Source organism: Dryas octopetala, chromosome 9 (genome assembly GCF_963921425.1).
Source record: "Dryas octopetala chromosome 9, drDryOcto1.1, whole genome shotgun sequence".
In the NCBI taxonomy this organism is placed as follows: Eukaryota; Viridiplantae; Streptophyta; class Magnoliopsida; order Rosales; family Rosaceae; genus Dryas; species Dryas octopetala.
In genome coordinates, this window is record NC_141374.1 from 3,922,122 (window position 1) to 3,939,647 (window position 17,526).

Here is a 17,526-nt window from a genome sequence, read left to right on the forward strand (position 1 = left end):
CCGACCAAAAATCTAATTTTGATTTTTGAATCCCAGAAAAAGAGGCAGAGAGAACGCCACTCTCTCTGCTCTCATGCCTCCTCTTGGAACAGTCACACACATACAAATGCTCCACTTCAACATTACATATCAAGTTGCTCTGCCCTGCCTTCGTTTCATTTCCCCATATCTCTGATCTGTCTCTGCAAGTAAGTTACTTTGTTGTCTCATCCCCCATCTCTCTCTGAAATAATTATTTTTATTTTTAGTAAATAGAAAATTGAAAATGTGATTGAAACCCAGTATTCATTCCTTCTACAGCTTCCCAATGCGTGGTTCGTGGTGTAGTTTGAATCACATTTTGAGGGTAAATTTCTAAGGGCATTGAGTTTGGAGGGGGTGAGAGAGTGGTGAGGGAGATGGGATCGAGTGGCAGCAAAACGAGGTCGTTTTCTTCATCATCATCTTCTTCAACGTCGTCTTCTCGCGGCACTGGGCAGAGGTGTCGATCTATAGGCCACAGAGTGTTCCAGTCGTCTTGTCTGGGAACCACATCTCGATCTCACGACAGCGATAATGACGACCAGGTGGCTCTCAATTTTGCCCATTCATTTTAAAAGTTTATTCAGTTTTCTTAGATTTCGAGCATCAATGTGGAAATTGATTCGAATAATTACTGGGTTTTCATTTGCATGGCATTTCGAGCAAATCTTTAGTTGATTTAATTTCATTTGTGAAATAGGATCACACTATTAAGTTCACTGAATTTTTTTTTTTTTAATTAGTAAACAACTGTCGTCCATGAGATTTGAATTTAAGACCTCCTCCCACATAGGAGAGACTGAATGCCACTAGACCAAATGGTTAGTGGCAAGTTCACTAAGTCTTTGGTAACAAAGTGTTTTTCGAGAATTGTTTTTTCAGTCTAAATCTGTTTTTTGCGATGGGTATCAGCTTAGGAAGCAATATTTTAATTAATAAAATTGTGGTCGCATTTTTTTGCTTAATAAATATCTTTGGGACCAAGTCTTTGTTTTGTTTGGTTGGTAATTATATCCTATATGTATTGGCCCTCCAAGCCATAAAAGGAAGCCATTTACTAGAGGATAGAACTGTTATGGAATCTAAGCTTGAGCATTGATTCTCAACTTGATGCTGCAAAATAGTCTCAAAATGTCCTTCATTGAAATAAAAGCATTCCACCCTTATATAGAGGCTTTTACTAATCCTAACCCTAAGAGCAATTGGGTTTCTAAATAATAAACTACTAAACTACATTAACCCATAAATGACTACAAAGTTAAAAACCCTAATACATAACAAAACATGAATTTAAATTCATGAGCCAGGACAACAGGTGATATTGAAATTAGGGATTTACCCTAAATCTGAAATCAGTAGCTTCCTAAGGGAAAGAAATATGAAAAACTAGCAGTAATAGTACCTATTGAGAGTTACATGTGTATGAATTGAATTAAGTCATATCCTTAATCATCCTAGCCAATGCCCATTGACTAATCAGCTGGTGAGCTTATATTTAATTGGAAATTATATTATACCATCAGTTGAAATGCTGAAAAGATGATGAGTTCATATCTTTTTGCGTGGAAGAACTTAAGAATCCATACTCTTGTATTAAATGAGTACTTTTCTGTTTTTTTTTTTTTTTCTTCTTCTTCTTCTTTTTCTTTTCTTGGTGGAACAAAATTAAAAGAAAAAATCAGCTGATCTTAGCATTAGGTGTGAAAAAAGAAATTAACCAGGTGAAATAAGATTGCTTGGTCACACTGTTACAGTTTTCTATGCAGAAACTAAGAGATCCTTTAGACCATCTCAAGGCCTCACTATTAGAATGTGTATTGAATTATTGGTCCTTATTGAACTTAAACATGGATGGAGTTATAAATATATTCTGCAGGACTCCAACAAGTTTGCACCATTCTTAGAAGCCTTGCATTCCAACCTAAATCACATTTTACTTGTCTTCCACCTTTGATATACAAACATGACATTCAATGGATGCCCCTTGCAACTGCAGACTCACAAAAATTGGTACCCCTTTGTCCCTGTGTGCATTCAGCCTTTTTATCTGTGGAGTTCCTGTTGTTTGGGGATAGAATACCTTTTTATTTGAAAGTTATTGCAGTATATGCCCTCTTTTTCTTTTCTTTCAGGTCTATTTGTTTATGCCTCTTCACTTGGACCTTTATCTGCAATTGCTTCTATGTTTTTTATACTAGACTTCTCTTTTAACTCCCTTCAAGCATATGTACATGGTGCATGTTTCTGAGAGTTGGTCATTTGAAACTTTTATCTATTTATAAGCCTGGTCTGCCGTTAATTGCCCAACAGTTATATAAGGAACTAAAGTGTTGTGTAACTCATGCTTTAGGTTTGTGATCACCGGAATAAAGAAAATAGAAATAATGCTCCATGTTCAAACTTGACTGAAACTGAGCCAGATCATGCAAAGATTGAATGTTTCAGAAATGTTAAAGTTGAACAATCTGATGAAATGCCTTGTATATCTTCAAATGTTGAGCTCAATGGATGGGGTCAGGCTAGCATCACTGAAGGTAGCAGCTCTGCCCAAGCTTCTGCGGCTCCATCTTTGAATCCTTCAAGTCGTTTCCTTTCTCGCTTTAGTTTCATTCCAGGTAATGTAAGCTTCAGGCTAAGCCGGGCAACCAGTTTAGGGTCTTCCAGGTCTTATCCTCTATCTTCAACAAGTCTCACAATATTGAACAATGATGATGAGCTTGATCTACACACAGGACCTGCTAGCAGTTTGGTTGATAGAGATGAAGGTCAAGAAGGTAGCGACTTTCATCCAGAATCACTGATTAATAGGACCCCTGCACATTTTTATGAAGACACTTCTGGTACTTTACAATCAAACGCTCCGGCATCTAGTTTTTCTGACAATTTGCAACATAACCAGACAAATTCTTCTATGCATGGTGTTGCTAGAAATGTTAATGGTACAATAATGAGTGTTGGTGTAAACTTGTGTTCTTCAAGAATTCATAATGAAACAGAGAGCAACAGAACTAGACTTTCTGATAGACGCCCAGGGGCTCGGGAACCTGTTGAACGAAATGTTCGTTTCAGCCGCACCTTAAGTGTTGGAAGACTTCGTGACAGGGTTCTTCGTCGATCATCATTATCCGATTTAACATTTTCTTCTTTGCAACAAGAGGGAGAAGTGAGAGATACAAATCAGGGGGATTATTCAAGGACATTGGAACCTGAAGGTAATGTTGTAAACTCTCAAAATGGGTCTGGTTACCCTCCATCCAATATGTCTAGTTCATTGTTTAGCATCCAAGACCATGAGGTGGAAACATCAAGACCAAGAGAAGCCAGGTATCACGATCTACTCGAACACAGATCAAATTTCCTTGAGCGGAGGAGAAGAATACGATCTCAGGTTTGCATCTTTTTGACAGAGTAAATTTTGGTGCTTGGGTGATATTGAGTATTGAACATTGAATAGCACTTAGGCTTGTAACTTTTTAAACAGAGTTTTGAAAATTACAACCTTATCCCTATTGCCAATTCGGTGTAGCAGTAACAGTGTTATAGGGCCTTTATAAGGACATTACTGAGTCCTTTGTTTCTAGGTGGTTCTTTTGGGTATTATATTTGCCAAACTCTGCTAAAAGCACCATCTAAACTTCTTCATTCTATATAAATATTGCCCATCTATTCATGAGACTTATTCCCATGCTTTTTATTTTTCAATATAAATGTTTTAAGTTCGCTGCCTGATGTTACTTATTTAGTTTACTGAACATGTCAAATTTTGTAGGTTCGTGCACTTCAACGATTGGGGAGCCGTTTTGAAAATGTGTCTGGACATGAGAGGTCTTGTATCTTATCTGGTCAACAGAGAACAGGTCGTTGTACATGTCGTACGAGTAACCGAGATGCCCATCCAAATGATGACAACAGTGCTAGGGCTAGTATATCGAGAATTGTTATGTTAGCTGAGGCTTTGTTTGAGGTACTGTTAATATGTGAATACCTTTTTGTCGGTTTTTTCTCTATTTATTATTTATGTTGAATCTTTTATACGTAATTTAATTAGGTTCTGGATGAAATTCACCAGCAATCTGTGGTTTTATCCTCCCGACCTTCTGTTTCTTCAATTGGATCTGTTCCCGCTCCCAATGAAGTTGTGGAATCTTTACCTGTCAAATTATTTTCCAAGTTGGAAAAGCATCAGTATGAGGAGGCTGCACAGTAAGTACCCAAGTCTATCTACTGTTTGGAATTCAGTTCACTGTATAACTTAGAAGGAGGTAGCTGACTCTTTCAGCATGTTGAAGATTACAAGATTTTATGTGCCTTGTGGTTTTTATGATGTTATCAGCCACTAATGGTTTTCAAATAGTGCATTTTCCATGTGATTAATTTACAGCTGCATATTAATATTTATCTGAGGAAAAATGTTCCCCTACTTTAGACACTGAACAAAATATTAGATTACTTGAACATTGATTTTCATAATGCCAGTTAATAAGACAGTAAAGCTTATTCCGTTTTTAATTATGTTCCTAATTCTGGCCATTTTAGGTACATGTTTAGTTTTGAATTTTGAGCTCATGGTCATTGCTTCATGTTGAACAAACATATTGACAAAGAAATGGTCTTTTAGTTTGTTGTTAGTGATGCAAACAGTTAAGTTCATTTAGGTAGTATTTTTTGGGTTCAATATAAAACTTTGGGCTCTGTAGCACAAATGTGCAAGTTTAACTCTTCAGAGAAGTCACTTCATACAATAAGGCTGAAGGTTATCATATCAATTATGAATTTTTGGTGCTGGAACAAGAGGGTGAAGCAGCTATTTTCACAGAATTATTTAGTGGAGAGTGGGTCCTGCATGCCTAACCATATGTAAATTTTCTGTTTTTGATATGTATATTTATATTTTTTAAAAAGCACTCTAAATCATGAGGCTGTAGCATATTGGCTTGGAGCTCATATCTGAAACTCTTGGGTCGAGTTTTAAATTCTTGTTTTACATTACTTTCTCATTTTATAATAAATAATGTTAATATGGTTAAGCTTTCCAAGTGACGCTAAAATAGTCAAATTCATTTGCAATCTGACAAGTCTGTGGCTGTGACTATGTCAATATGTCGATCGAGAACGGGCTTTTATTAAAATATGAGGAGTTAATGTGTTTGATGTGAGTTTATTGCCTTATTCCAATGGTTTATACATTTTAGGTTATGATCATATCTTTATCTCTCCTATGGCTAGTTAACATCTTTGCTTAGGTAATGGTCCTGACAATGGTTTGGTAACCTGTGTACCATGTAAATCTTATATTCACTGGCATCTGTTGGTATTCATTTTGGAATGGTATTGAAATAGGTGTGTTGTTGGCAGTACATTATCTCTCTTGCTAAACACATGGGAGTGTCTTTAGAAAGACAGTTTTTGTGGACTGACTATAACAATTTGCAGTGACTTTGTTTAATTTCTGAAATAAATTATTTTCATTGAGAAAATGTGTAAATTGCATCTTGGATATATTGCACTATCTTATTTACTTTTGCTTTGGGTGTTCTTCAATCTAACAGATGCTACATATGCCTTGTGGAGTATGAGGAAGGAGACAGAATGCGAACACTCCCTTGCCATCATGAATTTCATAAAAATTGTATTGACAAGTGGCTCAAAGAGATTCACAGGTTTGGAATATATTTGCTGCTTTTGAATCTTCTAATAAGACTAAATTATATAGAGAGACATACACTTGATTGGATACAATAACATATGTTGATGAGTGCTACTGCAATGTACTTTTATATGTTCCGGCCTATGAAACTCGTGAAAGCTGTTTTGCTAAATTTAGTATAGTAGTTGGCATAGAAAAGAGTATAATCTTGGGATAAAATTTGTTCCCCCGGCTTTTCCTATCAAAAAATTTGTTCCCTGGCTGCTCGCTTGTTCAGCAGCACTCGCATGGTAGTTGGTTGGTACTTTGTGGTGCTGACTTCTGATACATGCTGATATTGGACCATTGGTGATACAAACTTGAAGCTGAAAATGGTAGTTATTGATGCTGATAAATTGGAATTGAACCAAACAGATGAGAATGCTTGTCTTGCAGGTTCAAGCATAGTTATAGATTCTTTTCCTGTCTTGCTGGAATGAACAAATTTGTTTGGTTCAATAGGTTTACCAGACCAGCAACTCTCCAGTGTTATCTTACTTTAAATACTGAAGTATTTCACCCCATTCCCCCTTACTATGCATTTTTGGCTCGTTCCATTGCAGTGCAAAAAATAACTATCCTTTTTCAACATAGCTTATTTTGGGAAGGTCCTTTATGTTGTGTTGTGTGGTATTAATTTATTTTTAATCGTTTGTGCCTGAAATATCTATGCCTCCAGTTTCTGACATTTTCGTTGAGGATTATTATTTTGATGCTAATAATGCTGGCAGATAGCTAACTTGTCTCTGGTATGCAGGGTATGCCCACTTTGTCGCAGGGATATCTGTAGATCCGATTTGTTGCCTGCAGTGAACTAAGATGGTAATTTTTTCACTCTGCTTCTGAAGGCCTGTTGAGGAGTGAATCTTTCCACCTAGGCAACAATAAGAACTGTTTTTGTGTATGATTCTACGGGAAGTTCAGTCCTTTTCTGCCTGTATCATTGCTGCCCACCATTAATGGCTCTCATTGCAAAATGTAATATTGAAGTTAGTAGAAATGGACTGAACTACTAGCCATCTGCATCACCTCTAGCTAGATTCGCGGGGTGAGTGAGTGAGAGAGAAAGGGAGGGTGAGTGAGAGAGCTGTTTCTTTCCTCTGATGAATACTGTTAATATGCTTAGTGAGAGCCCCCAGTGGTGTATCTGAAATTCTGTGCATTCCTGCATTTCTGATTTTTTTGTAAGAGGTTGATTTTTAGGGGAAATTTATCTTGCTCTCCTTAAATTTGAGGTCAGTTGAAATGTCCTTTCTCTTTAAATACTATTTTCTTTTCTTTTTGTCTGATTCCTCTTTTTCTACTTTTGACCAATGCTCTCTGTACTATTTGTACCTGTTACGTTGAGTTTTTATTATTATTTTTTTTGCTATATATACTAGGGGAAATTACCAATTTAGTCCATTTATTTGTTCTAAAGTCTCATCTTGGTCCACGATTTTTTTTTTTGGCCAACTTAATCCACTAACTGTTTGACGTTTGCCAACATAGTCCATTCCGTCAAACTTTCAATAACGGCCGTCAAATTTAGGGGCAAAATGGTGAATTCATATCCTTAAATGTACTATTGGTCCACTTACTTTCACGTTTTTCCCAAGTTGGTCCACTTTTTTTTCGACATTTACCTACTTGGTCCATTCTATCAATTTTGTTATAAATTCTGTTAAAATGAAGGACAAAATTGTCTTTTCATATTTAATAAATTTGTAATTCTATTTCTAATTTTAAAAATATTAGAACTAAAAAAAAAACCCAATAATTAAATTTAAAAAACAAAAAACAAAGAAAAAAAACCCATCGTAAATCCCCGGCCAAACCCACAAACCCCAGCCACCCATCTTCCTTCCCTAAACCTCATTTTCTCATCTCCAATGGCGGAAGTAGAAGCTCCTAGTGTCGTCGCCCGAGGCTCCAATGGCAGAAGCAGAGGCAGATCGAGATGGGGTGAAGTCGACGATTGGCAAAAAGGGCATATCGAAAATGGATTTGGCTGCAAATGAAGAAGAAGTTGGATTTGCACATTCAGAGAGAGGGGAAAATAGAGAGAGAGAGAGAGAGAGAGAGAGAGAGAGAGAGAGAGAGAAAAAAAAAAATAGGAGAGGGGGAAGAGGGGGTCACTGGCTAGGTGTGGTGGTAGGGCCGGGCAAAAGGTCAGTGAGAGGGAGAAAAGGGTGGAGGGTGGTGGGTGGGTGAGTTGCCGATGGTGGATAGAGGGTTGTGGGTGGTGGGTATGGGCTGGGCATGGGTTGGAGAGGGGAGGTGATGGTGGGTTTGATTTTTTCTGTTGTTTTTTTTCTATATATTCTTTTTTTCCATTTTTTTTTTGTTTTCTGCAGGTGAGGGTGGAGATGGTGGGGAGGGAGGAAGGGCTACGGGTTGTGGGTGGAACCTAGGCTTCTTGTTCTTCTTTTATTTTTATTTTTATTTTTTAAATTATTTTTATAGTTGGGCATGAGTGAAGATCATGGGAAGTTGCAGAATAAGAAAGAAGGTGAAAAAAAAAGTAATGGCTATGGGTGTGATCAAGGAAGAAGAAGAAGAAGAATTAGGGAAAAGAAATGGCTATGGGTGTGATCAAACAACAAGAAGAATTTGGGTTTATTGCAAATGGACTTTGGGTTTATGCAACTTTTGTTTACTGCAATTAAATGGACTTTGGGTTTACTGCATAATTTTGGATTTTGTGTGTGAATTGAAGAAGAAAAAGAAGAACAAGAAGAAGAAAGAAAAAGAACAAGAAAAAAGAAAAAAAATTTGTGGGGGCTGTTATTTTTCTTTGTTGATCGATCTAAGGGTATGAATGTTTTTTCTTTGTTTTTTGTTTTTTAAATCTAATTATTGGGTTTTTTTTTTAGTTCTAATATTTTTAAAATTAGAAATATAATTAAAAATTTATTGAATATGAAAAGACAATTTTGTCCTTCATTTTAACAGAATTTATAACAAAATTGATAGAATGGACCAAGTAGGTAAATGTTGAAAAAAAAGTGGACCAACTTGGGAAAAACGTGAAAGTAAGTGGACCAATGGTACATTTAAGGATATAAATTCACCATTTTGCCCCTAAATTTGACGGCTGTTATTGAAATTTTGACGGAATGGACTATGTTGGCAAACGTCAAACAGTTAGTGGATTAAGTTGGCCAAAAAAAAAATTTGTGGACCAAGATGAGACTTTAGAACAAATAAATGGACTAAATTGGTAATTTCCTCTATATACTATTTGTCTTTGTCTTGTTTGTTGACCCTGGGCCTCTTGTTTCGTTGGGTTGTAATGACTAATGAGCATTTGTTTAGGTATAGCCCCTATATATGGATTTGACCAAAAAAAATAAAATTATAACAACTTTGTTGATAATGATTCGTTTGGTCAAAAGAATTATCCGAAGGAAAAAGAGAAAATGAATGGGAAGGTGCACTCCAATTTTCCCCATCTTTACTTCTCTTATTTTTCTTATAGTTTTTAATGTTTTTCATATATGCTATTATTTGTATTTATAAATGTACGTTTTATAGCTTTTGACTTTAAAATATTTAATTCTCATCAACCTATTAGTATTTTTCTTTCGAAAACAAGTTTTTTATTTTTTTTATTTTTGTGCATTGGATTCAATGAATACAAGACGGAAGAAAAAAGTGGTAGGCACAATCATCTTTTTTATTTTTTTGGTCGAAAGGCACAATCATCTTCTTTATAACATGCATAGGTGTTAGTAGATATATTAAGGGAAGAGAAAAATTTACAAACAAGATACATACTTTGATGGTTATTTTATTTCAGAACATTAATTTTGATTCGTGTTAGTGAATGATACATACTTTTATTTTATGTCAATTAAGGACTCTGTTTTATCTCAACTTTGTCCCGACATTGGACCCATCAAAATTCTACCAAATTTAGTAAACTTATATTTGGTTTAAAGTTATGCATCTCCTCTTTACAACCATATAAAGATCACTCAAATCGAGCATTTATAACTTCAGATAATTGGCCCAAAAGTAGAGTATCCACAATTGTCCAATCGGAGCTCTGCGAAAAAATTTAGAAAATCGGACAGTTTTAGGTACTCTACCTTGGGGCCGATTATCTGGAGTTGTAGAGATCTGATTTGGGTGATCTTTATATGGTTGTAAAGAGGAGAGTATAATTTTTTTGAATTTGGTGGAGTTTTGATGGGTCCAACATCGGGGCAAAGCTGAGATAAAAACTGAAAAAAAAACATGGTCCTTAATTGACACAAAATGACAGTATGTGTCCTTCATTAATACGAATCAAAATTAATGTCCTGAAATGAAACAACCACCAAAGTATGTGTCATGTTTGTAATTTTTCCCTTAAGGGAACTTTTATTCATACCCAACAATCTTCTTTTTCTTACTATTGGACATATTACATACTAACTTTTTAGATAGCGAATTCCCTCTCATAGTTTGCAAGAACCCGATGTATTTTTTAGGATTTTGTCAGTTTTTTGTTTTTACAGGGTTTGGAAGTAGAAATGAAGAGAAGAACTTAAATGGGCTTACTTTGGAGGCAAGACAAACTATCAATGGGAGATACATAGAACTGGGCCTAGGGAATGTCAAAAAGCCTACGTACACTGCACAAAATATTGCTTAGCATCCCATAAGGAGGCCCAACCACACCAAGGCTGCACCACCTTAAGCCCACTATGAGTGGCCGCCCAACCAGCCAAGTGCACACCTTAAGGCTACCATGCAGAACGGCCTAAGCTATGCTCATGCCTCCACAAGGCTAGCGGCCCACTAATGCTTGTACAAGGCCTCAAGGCCAATCCACCACTGCAAGTTGCCGTCCAAACCGCCTTGAGGAATGGCGTGCAAGGTGTAACACCCTGAATTTTTGGCTTATATTCATTTTGTTACTTAAGCTTTTTAACCTTATTTTTAAAGTTTGTTTAAAGGAATTAAAGTTTTCCTTAAGTTTTGATAAACTAACTTAGACCTTTGATTGTGGTTCTAGAGTTTAGTTGCTTGAAAATGAATTTGAGTTTAAGGAAATTCAAGAGTGGTGATTATTTTATTTATTTTCATTTTTCGAAATTAAATTATAACAGGAGGATTTTTCATAACTTTTATGGAAGTGATTTGACTATTTTGAGGCTATAGGAAATTAGTACTCATTGTTACAAGTCCGTAGGATTTTCGGGGAATTATTTAGAGTCTCGAGCTATTTTTTGTGAATTTCCGAAGTTGGAGAAATTAGAAACAAAATAGGAAATTAAAATAAATTGAAAACAGTGCTGACTGGTTGACACACGCCAACGTGGTGCGACGTGATTGGCCAAAGCGACGATGACAAGGCACTGAATAGTTGACGCAGGCGAGCTCACGAGCTTGCTATGGAACGTGTCACAACAGATCCATCACCTATGTTCTAATCTGAGCCGTTGGAGCTCATTAATGAGCTTCTAATCTCAGCTGTCCATCCAAGAGAATAACCGGTCAGACTCAGCCCACATCCCTGACTCGTGTGTTTTGCCATGGATCGACCTGAATCCATTTTGTCTCACAAAACGGATAATCCTGTAGGGTTATTTTGACCCAGTTCGATTTTTAGTGTGTTTTTGACACTTTTGTGCATCCTATCTCACATTGAAAAATTAGAGAAATTTTTCATCTCGTTGTGCCTATAAATAGAGACCCTTGTATTTCATTTTCATTTGTACCATCAAGTGAAGTTTGAGATACTCACTCCTTGGTTTTGTGGGAGTCTCTATAAGAAGAGACATACCAAAAGGGAAGAAAATTCTCATAATTTAAAAGTTTTCTTTTGGAGAGTTTGTCAAGGAGGAGGAGCCCTTAAGATTGGAGTCTAGTTTTGGAGGTCTATAACCAGGTAAAAATTTTATTTATTTTTCTGCTTTGTTTATTTATTTTTTGCTTTAATATTATATTGCATGCTTAGATTAATTAAGTAGGATTTATTTATTAATTAAGCATGCTTAGGTTTATTTTAGAGAAATACTGATTAATTAAATATTTGGATAATACTTAAATTTGATTTATTCTAACCTAAATTAATTTGTAGAATTGCTTTAAACCAAGACAATTAGTCGAGTGGTTTGACTGTAAAATTAACTTGAAACCTAGAAACCTTAAAGAATAGAGTTTAGTCCACTTAGGGCTAGAGTCTTTAGGGGCGTGTGACCTAAAAGGATGGCCCATAACGAGATTATGTTGAACTCAACTTTTGACTAAGTTGTCGTATTGTCGGACACTTAATTCGAGACGAATGGGGATGCATAGGCTATGTAGAGAATACATGAAAAGCATTGGATTCCAGGTAGGGGGATTTATCCTACATTCTTGACTATGAAATTTGTATTTTAAAATTATTATAACGTGTTATCATTGTATTTGGTCTGAGAGTTTGGGTAGCGTAGTACGTGACCTTGGTTTCAAATCCTCAAACCTTTTAGAAGAAATGATCTGTACATTATGGGGAGTTTAGCCAAGTTAACACTTGGCTACGTGTTCTTGTGTGAAATGGGGACTCATGATTGATCAGGTGGCAGTGATACGATTTCTTAATTGCGAATTCATATTTCTGTTTACCAGGGTACTCTTGCTATGGATGCTATTTTCTTTGATTATAGTTGGCCATAGTCGTATCTAATGTGTATCGAATATCTGAGTTATTATTATTTATGAGTTTTTATGCATGTTTACCATATTGTTGTACAACCGAGTCATAAATATTTTGTTAAGGATTTCAAAGGAAATGTTTGAAGAACTTGTTTTGGATGATTTAAGAATTCAATAGAAAAAGATTTACACTATGTTTTTTTCACTGGAAAAGGTTTTGTGTTTTTCAAACCTAGCAGTGTCCCCTGAGGGAAGCTATTATCGTCTAAGATGCTTACCCTCTACATTGTTTTGTTGTTCCTTATTTATTAGATGTTTTTATAGGTATGAGCATGATAAAGAGACATACTTGGATGAGGGTTGAGCAGAGCAGCATCTTGAGACTTGTCAACTTCCTGGATTTAATTGGTGATGTCATTTGATTTTTCTCTCGTATCGAGTATGTCTTGAATGATTTTATCTTTATTGTTTGGAGATGACTTTCAGTTATTTACTTTGATTATACATTTGCATAGTTTTAAAACTTTTATTCTATGCTTGCCATGTATTTCGAATTTATTTAATTCTTCAAGATTGCAATGAATTATCGTAACCTTGGGGGTTGGTTTTATAAAGAAATCTTATTTTTACTTCACATGTTTTCAGCTATTTATTATCTCTGATCCAACTCGTACTAAACTCAAAAGGCTTAACCCGCTTTGAGTATCTTGAGGGATTAATACTTGATTTAGTGATATTAATCTCTTTGGGTATTCAAGGTAGCTGCCTCTGTTGCATACTCAGGGTTTAGGGTGTGACACAAGGCAAGGGAAGCCTTGTCGCCTCTATTACCTCGACTCACTAGGAAATTCACACCTATAAATACCCCTCCTCTCCTTTCATTTCATCATCGCGGACTGAAGCCATCATTTGAGAATTCGGTCCTTAGAAAGAGTAAGAGAGATTTCGAGAGAAGGAGGAGGAGAAAATAAGAGTCATCGCCCCTAGCAGCCGCCCCTTGTTAGCGTCGGCCTCCATCTTGGTTTTTCTTTGTTCTTCCCTTGTTTTTCTTTTGTTCTTATTAGTTCTTATTTATTTTGTAGACAATAATGCTTTTCAATTTAATATTCCTTTTAGTTATGGATTCATTTATGTTCTTTGTAACTAAATAGTTTCTTGTGACATGTTAGAATGATGGTGAAACTCTAGTTGAGATTAAACCATAACATCGTGACAGGAGACTTAGTGGTCAACTGAAGATCATACATGCACAACAAGCTATCTTGTATTAAATTCTTAATATTTGAAACAAAGATATGTTAGATTGTTAATTTCTTAGGATTGATCACCCTAGGTTGTTGTTTTCATCTAGCTAATGTTAGATCTAGGTGGGATACAGTTTAGAGAACACCAAAATCACAAGTAACAAATGAATTGATGGGTTCAAGGGATTAGTTTTGTAGAAAGTAGGGAATGTTTTGTCTTACCTCTATGATTTGCATGTTTTGTTGTTTCATAAAACTTAATAACTCTATACGTGGTTAACAGCCCTGGGTAGCCAGCCGTAGCCGAATGGGAACATGTATAGTTAACTACTTAGGAGAATGATTTAGAAAACTAAGTTCATGTATAAGGAAACACAATTTGTTAATAACAGTTGCCACTAATAACTAGCCAAACCTAGCTGGTAGGCAAAACTTTGATACTAGATACTTGAAGTGTGGAGCATGACACCACTAATGGTGGAATCTTCTAAACTAGGGTGGATTCTAACTTCTAGCATGTCAACCATTTACTTTTCATGCACTTAGGTTAGTCTCACTTCTCAACTCCCATTCCTTTTATTGCATTCAATAAATGCTAGTTAAGTGAATGAGTGCCTTGCCAATACATTTCTCGTGGGATTGACTTCGTACTTATATTTATCCTTATATCAAGCGATTTGTATACTTGCGAGCTACAACTTGTTATTCATTTCTCAATTCCAAGTAAAACAAGTTGTAAAAAAAGTGACAACAAATTTTTGAAGCCATTTATAGGGAATGGTAATTGGTGTCACACATTTACTTGATTAAGCTAGATAGTTAGTTTTTGTTTCTAAGAAATAACAAGAGTCTATGTACTTTGTATTGCAATGATGTTGGGATCAAAGCTGGTGATAAACTTAGTGAACTCAGGCCAGTTGTTCTTAACTTGAAGAAGAAAGTTGTTGGCATTCCATGTTACAAACTTGAGTGGCTCTTTTGGAGATGATGGAAGAGCCTGTTTTTTTGTAAAACTAGGATAATTAATACAATTTTTCAAAATGATTATTCCATTCCACGGTTGTGGTCTTTATACAAGAGTATCCCTACAAAATAGCAACTAAAGTCTATCTCTAACTTTACAAACAAGGAAGGTAAATATATATATATATACATATACATAAATAAGTATATTAACTTCCTATTCGATCTACTCCTGAATTGGTGGAATAAGGTTGGCTTGTCGACACTCCCCTTCAAGTTGGAGAGTGGATGTCAAGAATTCCCAACTTGCGCAACATGGTTGAGAAAACATACTTTCCCAATGGCTTTGTAAACACGTCAGCTAGTTGGTGTGATGAGGAAATATGTTTTGTAACAATTGAACCATCTTGTACCTTGTCTCTGATGAAATGGCAATCCATCTCAATATGTCTGGTTCTCTCATGAAAAACAGAATTAGCAGCTTTATGCAAAACTGCTTTGTTATCACAATGTAGTGTTGCAGGTTTTGAATGCTACAAGCATAAATCTTTGAGAAGATAACAAAGCCATGTTAATTCACGACAAGCACTTGTCATGGCCCTGTACTCTCCTTCTGTCGAGGAAAGAGAGAGAGAGAGAAATCGTCTTCTGTCACTATGTCCTCCAAGAAATTAAAGAAGATCCAAAAAACACACAGTAACCTATTGTAGACCGTTGAGTAGTTGGGCATCCCGCCCAATCAAAATTACAGTAAGCACACAAAATCAATTCACTATGAGAGGAAAAGAAAAGTCCTTGTCCCGGTGTGTTCTTGAGCTATCTCAAGACTCACAGAGCAGCTTTCATATGAGGTTTGCGCGGCTTATGCATGAATCTACTCAACACATGTACTGAATAAGTGATATCGGGTTTGGTAATTGTGAGATAAATCAAACGCCCTATCAGTCTCTTGAATTTGGAAGGATCTTTCAGAAGGTTACCTGTGTCTGAAAGTTTAACATTTTGCTCTATTGGAAAATTGACTGGACATGCTCCCAAAAAACCACCATCTTTAAAAATTTCGGTTGTAAGCTGGAAATACCTTTATGTGATCGGGGAAACCTCAATACCCAAAAAATATTTTAAATCACCAGGGTCTTTGATGCGAAAACGACTGTGGAAGAACTTTTTAAGGGAGCAAATAGGAGCATCATCATTCTTGTAATTACAATGTGATCAATATATATCAAGAGAGATGTAAAAGACTTCCCTTGTTGACTTGTGAAAAAAGGAATAATCAGTCTTGGATTGAACATAGTCGGCAACCATAATAGCCTCAGAAAATTTAGCAAACCATTGGCGAGAAGCCTGCTTCAAGCCATACAACGACTTGTTGAAGCAACATGCCAAATGCTTCTCCTATCACTGAAGACTAGGAAAATGAGACATGTTAACATCCAACTGATGAAGTGACCAATGCCGAGCAACTGCAAAAGCTAGTAAACAGCGAATAGTAATCATCTTAGGTGTGGGAGAAAAGGTATCATGATAGTCAATACCTTTCAGCTAGGTATAGCCCTTAGTGACTATATTAGCTTTATAACGCCGATGGTGCCATCAGAACGATGTTTGATTTTGTAAACCCACCAACAACCAATGGGGACCTTGCCAGGAAGAAGAGATGTCATAGTCCAAGTAGGATTATTTTACAAGGCTTCTAACTCAAAACGCATAGCCTCTTTCTAGTGAAGATGAGAAAAGGCCTCAGCATAAGAACGGGGCTCCACAGCTTAACTAATGGTACCAATAAAGAAGAGATGTGATGGTGAGTAGCGATGATAAGATAAATAATTACAAAGAGAAAATCGAGTACCTTTAGTTGGACCAGCTGATAAAGATGACGACGGGTTTGAAGGAGTTAATATCACCTGCGAGCAAACAAAAGCATGTAGATGAGCTGGAGGATTATGAGAACGTTGAGAGTGACGAAGGTCGAGCGTAGGTGACAGAGCAATGGGAGCAACTAAGGAGAGAGGATGGGTAGGTGTGTGGGCCGGGCTAGGTGAAGAACCAAGAGAGGAAGGACTGGGCGTGGCTGGGTAATCTGACGAGGCAAAAGGAGGAGATGGCGCAGTGGCAAGGGAATCATTTGTGGTGATAAGCAAAACAAAATGAGGAGTTAGAGATGGGATGGACGACACAAGCTGGAAAGGGAATGTTGTTTCGTGAAAAACAACATCGCGACTTATAAAGATTTTATCGGTGACATGATCATAAGGTTTGTAGGCCTTTTGACCCACATGATAACCAATAAACACACATTTCTTGGCACAAGAAGCAAATTTGTGAGACACATGAACCTCAGTTTCATAGGCAAGACACCCAAAAACCTGGAGATGAGAGAAAGTGGGTGGTTTGGCAAAAAGAAGTTCAAAAGGCGTCTGTTTGGAAAAGACTGGTGTTGGAAGCCGATTTATGAGGTGTACAGTAGTAAGCACACAGTCCCCCCAAAAGGAAAAAGGTAATAGAGCTTGAATATGTAAAGCCCTTGCCATCTTGTATATGGCGATGCTTGCGTTCTACGTACAACACCATTTTGTTGAGGCATGTGGACACAAGAGTGTTGATAAACAATACCATTATCCTTAAAGAAATTGAGCAAAGAAAAAAATTATCCTCCATTGTCCACATGAAGTGTTTGAACCTGGAAATGAAATTGGATTTGAACAAAGGAGAACTTTTTTTTTTTTAAGAAGGTGTTGTGTTTGATGTTTATGATGCATAAGAAAAACCCAAGTAAATCTAGAATAATCATCAACAATTGTAAAACAATATCTTACTCCAGAAAGAGAGGCTGTTTTATAAGGGCCCCAAATGTCACAATGAATAAGACTAAAAGGTTTTGTTGTTGAAATAGAACTATTACTGAAAGGAAGACGACTCTGCTTGGCTAAAGGACAAACAACACAAACATTATTCAATTTAAAAGGAAAATGTAAAAAATGTTTGGCCATAAACTCTAAT

The 17,526-nt window shown here is 36.3% G+C and overlaps 1 protein-coding gene across 3 annotated transcripts; it reads left to right on the forward strand.

Annotated features, from left to right (window-relative positions):
• On the forward strand, positions 1-6,997 carry LOC147273237 (RING/U-box superfamily protein). 3 transcript variants are annotated; one of them, XM_086257415.1, is made up of 8 exons: positions 3-188; positions 301-566; positions 2,372-2,636; positions 2,754-3,409; positions 3,791-3,985; positions 4,070-4,224; positions 5,571-5,681; positions 6,465-6,995. In XM_086257415.1, exons 2-8 carry the CDS (start codon positions 399-401, stop codon positions 6,523-6,525), a joined length of 1,611 nt encoding a protein of 536 aa, XP_086113541.1. In that variant the 5' UTR covers positions 3-188; positions 301-398; the 3' UTR covers positions 6,526-6,995. The 3 variants fall into 3 exon arrangements, with proteins under 3 accessions (XP_086113540.1, XP_086113539.1, XP_086113541.1); XM_086257414.1 differs by having other exon boundaries at positions 1-188; positions 2,372-3,409; positions 4,091-4,224; positions 6,465-6,997; XM_086257413.1 differs by having other exon boundaries at positions 2-188; positions 2,372-3,409; positions 6,465-6,996.
• The last annotated feature ends 10,529 nt before the right edge of the window (positions 6,998-17,526 follow it).

Coding starts and splice junctions, on each gene's coding strand:
- LOC147273237 (XM_086257413.1), top strand. CDS start 399: ATGGGATCGAGTGGCAGCAAAACGAGGTCGTTTTCTTCATCATCATCT. Junction 3,986..4,069: donor TAGCTGAGGCTTTGTTTGAG/GTACTGTTAATA, acceptor TAATTTAATTAG/GTTCTGGATGAAATTCACCA. Junction 5,682..6,464: donor TGGCTCAAAGAGATTCACAG/GTTTGGAATATA, acceptor TCTGGTATGCAG/GGTATGCCCACTTTGTCGCA.